The 9,626-nt window shown below is 46.2% G+C and overlaps 1 protein-coding gene across 1 annotated transcript in view; it reads left to right on the top strand.

Annotated features, from left to right (window-relative positions):
* The first annotated feature begins 5,859 nt into the window (after window positions 1-5,859).
* Window positions 5,860-9,626, top strand: part of PSMB1 (proteasome 20S subunit beta 1) — a 120,548-nt gene continuing 116,781 nt past the window's right edge. The window contains exons 1-2 of the mRNA XM_056853774.1: window positions 5,860-5,966; window positions 8,504-8,611. Of these exons, the coding sequence (XP_056709752.1) occupies window positions 5,860-5,966; window positions 8,504-8,611 (215 nt within the window). The remainder of the gene's footprint in view (window positions 5,967-8,503; window positions 8,612-9,626) is intronic.

Below are 9,626 nucleotides of genomic sequence, written 5' to 3'. Positions count from 1 at the left end.
CCCACAGGCATCATAGTGGCTGCCAGTGTGCTTCCTGACATCTTACAGCTTGCCACGTCAGAGGATAAAAATGGGGGGGGGGGCTTCAGCTCATTCCCTACCAGCTGCGTGACAAGCAAAGTACCGAGTTCATCCTTGTCTTGCCAACAGACTTATGTCTCTGGGCTTGGTAACCTCTTCCTATGGCTGTATAGGGAACAAATACCATTTCTTTGGTCACGGAGATTGAGGCATTACTACCCCAGAGAAAGATGATGATCCAGCTCTTTGGAACAGGTAGTGCTTCAGAAGATCACAGGAGGCATCCTCTGCCTCCACACAGAGTGCCCACTTGGAAGCAGATACCTCTGTAGCAAGAGGACACCAGGCTTGGAACTGCCTGACATTTTGTGATTTCCCTTCCCCTATAACAGCCATTTTATAGTTGGGACAGCCTCCTATGGCACCTACTTCATGATTGGCCTTACCAGTTTATGATGGCACCTACTACTCTTTTTCAAAACTGACTCACCAACAGCAGGGACTCCTTAACTGTCTCCTTGTAGCCGTGTTGGTCCACAGAAGGGCAAACCAGCTGAGTACTTGAAAGTTACCCAATTTAGATCCACTAAATTCAGAAGAATAATCCAGTCCAAACTCCTCTGCCCTCCAATAGATTTCATTGGATCTCAAAATTACACAGGAGCAAAGTGAGATCTGGTTCACAAGAGGATGTACCTATATTCGTTAACCTTTCAGGTGCACCAAAACTCTTATACCAGCCTCAGGCACCTGTTCACCCGGAAATGAATCCCGCTGGGTCCAACAGGACTGAGAGGAGCTCCACCAGACTGCTTGCCCAAGGGGCTCATATACTGCACACGCTTCCCTGTGAGGAGGCTCAGCAGGGGCACTTTCACACAGCCCAAATAATGCACTTCCAGTTCACTTTCACTGCACCTTAACGATCGTTTGCAAGGGGATTTTGCCAGTTCACACAGTAAAATCCACCTTCAAACCAGCCCAGCCCATCTTACGGCATTAGTAAATCAAAAGGAGAATGCAGGATTTGTGGGAGAATGGGAGGCATGGACAATATATTGTCAAAATGAATTTAAATTGGGAAGTATTGAAGGCTATGTTTTGTTCTAATTCAATTGATTAAGGTAGAAATATTATTAAGATTAATGATTTAGGTTTTAAGAATTGTAATCCGATTTATATATGAAGTATTGTATTGAATTAGAAATTAAATGCAAACTAATTCAATACAATACTTCATATATAAATCAGGATACAAATCTTAAAACATAGAATACATTAATATTAATAAATATTTCTACATTAATCAATTAGAATCTATGAACGAAACATAGCTTCAATACTACCAATTTAATTCATTTTGACAATATATTGTCATGCCTCCATTCTCCCAACAATCCTGATTCTCCTTTTGATTTCAATACATTTTCAATGCACTTTGAAGGTGGATTTTACTGTGTGAACCGGCAAAATCCACTTGCAAATGATCGTTAAGGTGCAGTGAAAGGGGATTGAAAGGGCATTATTTGGGCTGGGGGTCCCCCCACCCCTTCTTCCCTAAGAGGGAGCTTCAATGCTCAACATCCAACAGTAGAAAAGAGCAATAGTCCAGTAGCACCTTAAAGACTAACAAAAATATTTTCTGGCAGGGTATGAGCTTTTGTGAGCCCCATACCCTGCCAGAAAACATTTTTGTTAGTCTTTCAGGTGCTACTGGACTCTTGCTCTTTTCTATCTGAAGAAGTGAGCTGTGGCTCCCGAAAGCTCATACCCTGCCAGAAAATATTGTTAGTCTTTCAGGTGCTACTAGACTCTTGCCCTTTTCTATCTGAAGAAGTGAGGTGTGGCTCCCGAAAGCTCATAACCCTGCCAGAAAATATGTTTGTTAGTCTTTCAGGTGCTACTAGACTCTTGCCCTTTTCTATCTGAAGAAGTGAGCTGTGGCTCCCGAAAGCTCATACCCTGCCAGAAAATATTGTTAGTCTTGAAGGTGCTACTAGACTCTTGCCCTTTTCTATCTGAAGAAGTGAGCTGTGGCTCCCGAAAGCTCATACCCTGCCAAAAAACATTTTTGTTCGTCTTTCAGGTGCTACTGGACTCTTGCCCTTTTCTACTACTGCAGACAGACTAACACGGCGACCCACTCCTACCATTACCGGGAAGCGCACCAGCCCTTCCCTCGTTGCACAGAAGAGCCACCAAAGGGGGACGGCTCGCGCAGGCAGGCAGGCAGGCAAGGCGCGGCGCCATCCCCGTCCTGACGACACGGGCATAAAGCAGGCTGAGAGCCAGCCGGCGCTCGCGGCCTCCTCAGCCCCGGCCGCCTCCCCGCCCACCACCCAAAGGCCTCGACGGAAAAGGCAGCGGGGCGTCCAGGCCGAGACTTACCGCGCCGGAAGTTCTCCGCTCGACTCAAGCGGCGGCGCCCCCCGCGCTCTCCTCCGGCGGCGGCGGCGGCGCACCCCTAACGCGTCATCCGAGCTCGCCGCGACCACTCTTCATTCGTTACCGCGGGCGCCATCTTTCTTAAGGGCAGCAGAGCGGGCGGGGAGAGGAAGAGGCGCGGAGGGCGCTCCAAAGCGCGCAGGCGCACTGAAGGCGCCCGAGTGCCCTGTTCCGTACCCAACGTGTGGGAGGGTTTGCAGCTCTCTCTGTGTGTGTGTGTGTGTGTGTGTGTTAAGCGCCGTCAAGTCGCTTCCGGCTCATGGCGACCCTATGAATGAAAGTCCTCCAAAATGTCCTGTCTTTGATAGCCTTGCTCAAACCCTGCAAACTGAAAGGCTGTGGCTTCCTTTATTGAGTCCATCCATCTCTTGTTGGGTCTGCCTCAATTGAGTCCATCCATCTCTTGTTGGGTCTTCCTCTTTTCCTGCTGCCCTCAACTCTTCCTAGCATGACTGTCTTTTCCAGTGACTCTTGTCGTCTCATGACGTGACCAAAATACGACAGCCTCAGCTTAGTCATTTTCACTTCTAGGGTCAGTTCAGGCTTGATATGATCTATAACCCACTGATTTGTTTTTTTGGCAGTCCACGGAATCCGTAACACTCTCCTCCAACACCACATTTAAAAGGAATTTTCTTAGTTCTTGTAGGTTATTCGGGCTGTGTAACCGTGGTCTTGGAATTTTCTTTCCTGACGTTTCGCCAGCAACTGTGGCAGGCATCTTCAGAGTAGTAACACTGAAGGACAGTGTCTCTCAGTGTCAAGGGTGTAGAAAGAGTAATATATAGTCAGAAAGGGGTTGGGTTTGAGCTGAGTATTGTCCTGCAAAAGTATTGTCCTGTAAGTATCAAGATAATGTGCTAATGAGGGTATGGTATGTTAATATGGAACCATTGTATCCTGAAGTGATCTGTTAATGTGTGTAATCCAACATTAATGGACCGTGCAAGACGGATCTGTGAACCACAGTTTCTCAAGGAAGAAACTAACCATCTAAATCACGCACTGCTAGCAAACGGCTACTCCAAGAATGAAATCAGAAGGGCCATTGAACCAAACAAAAATCAGAAAACTCAAGAAAAACAGTCTCCCATAGGAAAGGTATTCTTGCCATTTATTAAAGGAGTCACTGATAGGATGGAGAAACTTTTGAAAAAACATAACCTACAAACAGTGTTTAAACCCACCAAGAAAATACAACAAATGCTACGATCAGCAAAAGACAAAAGAGACCCCCTCACCTCTGCAGGAGTATATCGTATACCTTGCAGCTGTGGAGAAGTTTACATCGGGACCACAAAACGCAGCATACAAACAAGGATAAAAGAACATGAAAGATACTGCAGACTTGGCCAACCTGAGAAATCAGCAGTGGCTGAACATGGACTGACACAAACAGGACACAGGGTCTTATTCCAAGACACTGAAAGACTGGACAATTCTACCAACTATTTTGTCAGATTGCACAGAGAAGCCATTGAAATTCACAAACATCAGCACAACTTTAACAGAAAAGAGGAGAGTTTAAGAATGAATAAGGCTTGGCTTCCTGCCCTGAAACACCTCCAGACAAAGACAACATTCAACAATAGCCATACAGATTAGTTTTGGATTACACACATTAACAGATCACTTCAGGATACAATGGTTCCATATTAACATACCATACCCTCATTAGCACATTATCTTGATACTTACAGGACAATACTTTTGCAGGACAATACTCAGCTCAAACCCAACCCCTTTCTGACTATATATTACTCTTTCTACACCCTTGACACTGAGAGACACTGTCCTTCAGTGTTACTACTCTGAAGATGCCTGCCACAGTTGCTGGCGAAACGTCAGGAAAGAAAATTCCAAGACCACGGTTACACAGCCCGAATAACCTACAAGAACCAATGAACTCTGACCGTGAAAGCCTTCGACAGAATTTTCTTAGCTTTATTTTCCACATCTGAATGCTCAAAACTCTGCATGGGGGGCTTATTTTTGAGTTTTTAGAATTTGGCTGGGGGAAAATGTGCATCTAGAGAGCAACAAATCCAAGGCAAAACCTCCCATGCGTTTTCGCCCCCCCTCCCCGGGATTCCAAGCGCTGTCTGCTTTCTAGTTGTGTGCAGCTCTGCTCACCCTCAACGCCAGGCAAATGGCCCAGGAGGCATGGGCGAGATAGGCCGGCTCCTCTTTCCCTGCTCTCCTTATGCTTTTACCCCAAATAGAAATTAAGTGGTTAAGAGTGTCGGGCTAGCATCTGGGAGGCCCAGGTTCGAATCCCCACAACCGCCGTGGAAGGTTCCTGGGAAACCCTAGAACGGTACTTCCGGTGTGAGATGGAACTGGGTTCGATCTCTATGGTTCTACACCCGCCCTGGTTTGCTTTGGAAGGGCCCTGGGAAACCCTAGAACGGTACTTCCGGTGTGAGATGGAACTGGGTTCGATCTCTATGGTTCTACACCCGCCCTGGTTTGCTTTGGAAGGGCCCTGGGAAATCCTAGAACGGTACTTCCGGTGTGAGATGGAACTGGGTTCGATCTCTATGGTTCTACACCCGCCCTGGTTTGCTTTGGAAGGTTCCTGGGAAACCCTAGAACGGTACTTCCGGTGTGAGATGCAACTGGGTTCGATCTCTATGGTTCTACACCCACCCTGGTTTGCTTTGGAAGGGCCCTGGGAAACCCTAGAGCGGTACTTCCGGTGTGAGATGGAACTGGGTTCGATCTCTATGGTTCTACACCCGCCCTGGTTTGCTTTGGAAGGGCCCTGGGAAACCCTAGAACGGTACTTCCGGTGTGAGATGGAACTGGGTTCGATCTCTATGGTTCTACACCCGCCCTGGTTTGCTTTGGAAGGGCCCTGGGAAACCCTAGAACGGTACTTCCGGTGTGAGATGGAACTGGGCTCGATCTCTATGGTTCTACACCTGCCCTGGTTTGCTTTGGAAGGGCCCTGGGAAACCCTAGAACGGTACTTCCGGTGTGAGATGGAACTGGGTTCGATCTCTATGGTTCTACACCCGCCCTGGTTTGCTTTGGAAGGGCCCTGGGAAACCCTAGAACGGTACTTCCGGTGTGAGATGGAACTGGGTTCCATCTCACACCGGAAGTACCGCTCTAGGGTTTCCCAGGAACCTTCCAAAGCAAACCAGGGCGGGTGTAGAACCATAGAGAGGCCACGGGGAGCGGCGTCTCCACGCCCAAGTCCGAGCGGCGGCCTTCAACGTCGGCCGGAAAAGCCGCTCGCCGCTCGTTCCCTTCTAGGCTCCCTCCACCTCTATGGTGCGGCGCGCGATGTGGGAAGGGCTGGTGGGAGCCGCTAGTTCCGGTTCCGGGTCTGCCATTTTTGCAGTGATACAGCAGCAGCAGCGCTAGCAGCGGGTTCCTGAAGCAGCGATGCTGTCGACCGCTGGCCGCGCCGGGCCTGCTTTCGGGCTGGGGTGTGAGGCCGCGGGGGGCCCCGTCGCACGGCACCGCTTCTCCCCGTACACGTTCAACGGCGGGTGAGTGGCGGCCTGGGCTTCGCCGGTCGCGCCTTGGCCTGCGCAAGAAGAGGTCTTTGTGGTTCCCGGCCGGTGGGCGGAGTGGTGGTGGCGGCGGCGGCCCAGATGCCGCTTCGTTCAGGCGCGTTGCAGCGAAACCTCTGGCCTCCGGCTCGCTAAAGCCGAAGAGGCTACGAGGAACCGGCTCGCTTGGGAGGGGCTGCAAGGCAGACTGGTTTTTAGGGCGCTTTCACACAGCCCAAGCGATGCACTTTCAGTCCACTTTCTTTTCTTTTTTTAAATAATTTTTTTTATTTTCTTCGTTTAACATATCAACATAGAAATAATATCCAATACCAAAAGTAATAATAATAATAAAAACAAGTAATATCACTAATTTAACAATAAAATGACTTCCCCCCCCCCTCTCCCTCTCCCATCTTAAAATAAATTGTATAAACTTTTGCTAACGGCACTAATCCCAATATTGTTTTAATTAACCTGTTCATCTCCTATCCAACATTATTAAATCAGTACCTAATATAGAATTAATACAAAGTATAGATATGGGATTAGATCAAAGAATGTCCTTTAAATGGCCCCATTATACTGGAACCAAGATAATAAGTCTTTAACTTCTTCATATTCTTTTAGTGAACGTTTTGTACCTTCCCATTTCAGAAGATCCTGATATGTTACAATTTGAGCTGGTCTTAATGGGCGTAATGTTAACATTTCTTGGGATGAAATCCATAACGGAGTTTTTGTTTCTAATAAATGTTTATATCTAATCCATATCCTATAAAGGGATGATTTAACCATATGTTGTCGAAATGATGCATGGGTTTTAACTGTATTATACCACAAGTAATCGTGCTCAATAAAGGAAGCCACAGCCTTCAATTTGCAAGATCTGAGCAAGGCTGTCAAAGATAGGACATTTTGGAGGACTTTCATTCACAAGGTCGCCATGAGTCGGAAGCGACTTGACGGCACTTAACACACACACAATCGTGCCAACCACTTCTATTATCAAAACCTTCCAAGACCAATAAACGTGTATTTTTTAAATCCATCCAGTCTTTCAACCATACTAAAGCAGCCGCCTCAGCATATAGTTTAAAATTAGGAAGTCCACTTTCAGTCCACTTTCAATGCACTTTGAAGGTGGCTTTTTACTGTGTGAACTGGCAAAATCCCCTCGCAAACCGTTGTTAAGGTGCAGTGAAAGTGGATCGAAAGCGCATTATTTGGGCTCTGTGAAAGTTAGGGGGTTACCGCACTTGTATTCCCAGCAATGAATTAAGAGTTTGAAAACATTATAAAACATACGGTTCACACTTTGGCCCCTTTAGCTGTGAAGACGTCTTCCAACCATTTATAAGCCGTGGTATCCAAAAACCCTTTTAAAGCGATGGTTTTTATAACATTTTCAAACTCTTAATACATTGCTGGGAATACAAAGTGCGGTAACCCCCTTAGTTTCGGTTATAGCAGGCTAACATGGCTCCCTTTGTGCTCAGATTTTGAGGCCGCTCCGTCCCCTTCCTGTCTAATCCCATTCGCTACTATCCGGGGTCTCTTGCCAAAATTAAAAGAGTTCTTCTCTCTTTTCCCGCCAATGGTGGGATATTAGTTCTACATCATTTGTTGCCCAAAGTGTCACATGAAGAACACATGAAACTGCCTTCTACTGAATCAGACCCTTGGTCCATCAAAGTCAGTATTGTCAGACTAGCAGCGGCTCCCCAGGGTCTCAGGCAGACGTCCTTCACATCACCTACTTGCCTGGGCCTTTAACTGGAGATGGCGGGAATTGAACCTGGGACATTCTGCATACCAAGCAGATGCTCTACCACTGAGCCACAGCCCCTCCCCATTGTGTCTTCTGATCTGGCGATGCACAAAACACTGTCCGCCCTGCTCTTCTTCTGTTGTCCCCCTTTACTCATGAGGCTTCCCCGAAGAGTACCGTTTGCCTTCTTGTTTCACTTATTCTTTCAGCTTAAGTTCTTTTGAGTCATTCAGGTGGCCCTTTTCCTTGTCTGTACCAAGTTGGCTATTTTAGGTGTTAAAAGCACTGGAGGGCCTTCTTCCAACTGAAGACTGCTAGATGAGGTCTTTACTTATGGATTCATATGTCAGTTCAATATCATCTTTTATTTTGACATTGTGCTTCCTACTTCATGTTCTTGAACAGGATAGGAAAGATGGCCTCATGGCATGGTTTCACTGATGTGTTGAGGAACCCTGGGGGTGGGAGTCAGGACAGAATGGTGTTTTCATATTATGCTTTTGAGCAAAATTGCCGAAATCTAATTTGTGCCTTATAGTGACCAAGGTTGTACATCTGATGTCTCTGATCTACTCATGAATTGATCCTTTAGGAAAGAACTACAGCATGTACATCAATCCAAGGCTGGTTTTTTGGTGTTCTTGTTTGCTTGAGGTGTGGCTGGTCCATTCTGATAAATCTGGTAAATGGGTTGTAATCACAACTGACACAATTCACCCAATGCTTAGCCCTGCTATTGTTTGTTCTTTTCCTTCTTGTTAAGGACGGTGTTGGCAATTGCTGGTGAAGATTTCTCTTTGGTTGCTTCAGACACTCGGCTGAGTGAAGACTATTCAGTTCATACACGGGACAGCCCAAAATGCTACAAACTGTAAGTTTAACTTCTGAAAACTAAAAGTGTATATGGCCTGTAGGAGTGACAAACATCCTGTCTCGGATGTGTGTGTGAGTTTACAGTACTATTTAAAAATCTCTTGAAACTAAAGCGTCATTGACTTCATGTTTTAATTTGGTTTCTTCGATAAGCTTGAGTATGTCTTGCATTCCATCTCTTTTTGGATGACTAACTGCAGTAATGGTAGTAAAAGTAATTTATTGTGGTAAAGAGACTTGCCTGTTCCACTGTATGCTTTACTTGAGAACCATGGTCCCTCATCTCGCTCTGATTCTCTCTTGCGTCATGGTCTTTAAATGAAAGTAAAACCGCTCCATTATATAGTCCTTAGCATAATATATGCTCTTATCTAGATCAGATGTGGTCATATTCTCTGACCAGAATCCAAATAACCATGCAACATACTTGGGCCCAGGGAATTTTGTAGATTGGTATAGGAATGGTTGCTGCATGAAATATACAATCAGCAAACTGCTTCTAAAACAGAAGAGACTTGAAAAATAAATTGTACTGTGGGCAGGCTACTGGTCAAAGGAAGGAAAGATCCCAGTGGGTATTTCCAAATTCTTGGGCACACACTTTAAATAACTTTCAGTCCTGGTTTCTGTCTTTTAGTAGGCTGTGCAAGTGCCTCTGCAAGTGCCTCCGCCGCTCATGTGGAGGAGTGGGGAATCAAACCCGGTTCTCCAGATCAGATTCTACCGCTCCAAACCACTGCTCTTAACCACTACGCTGGCTCTCATGGCATAAAACAGAGAAGGGCTCTTTAAAACAGCTGTTTCCTGAGATTCTTTAACTGGGGATGTCAGGGATTGAATGTGGGAACTTTTTGCATAAAGATATTGTGGAGGGGGCCAATGAGCAGACTAATGTTAGCTGAAGTAACTTTACTGTGGGAAGGAGACTTGCCTGTTCCACAATATACTTTGCCTCCGTGCCATGGTGCCTCACCTTATGGGGTTCTGTCTTGCTTGACAGTCTTTAAATTAAA

Source organism: Euleptes europaea, chromosome 7 (assembly GCF_029931775.1).
Source record: "Euleptes europaea isolate rEulEur1 chromosome 7, rEulEur1.hap1, whole genome shotgun sequence".
NCBI lineage: Eukaryota > Metazoa > Chordata > Lepidosauria > Squamata > Sphaerodactylidae > Euleptes > Euleptes europaea.
Note: the sequence above shows the minus strand (reverse complement) of the source record. Positions and strands in the feature narration are given on the sequence as shown.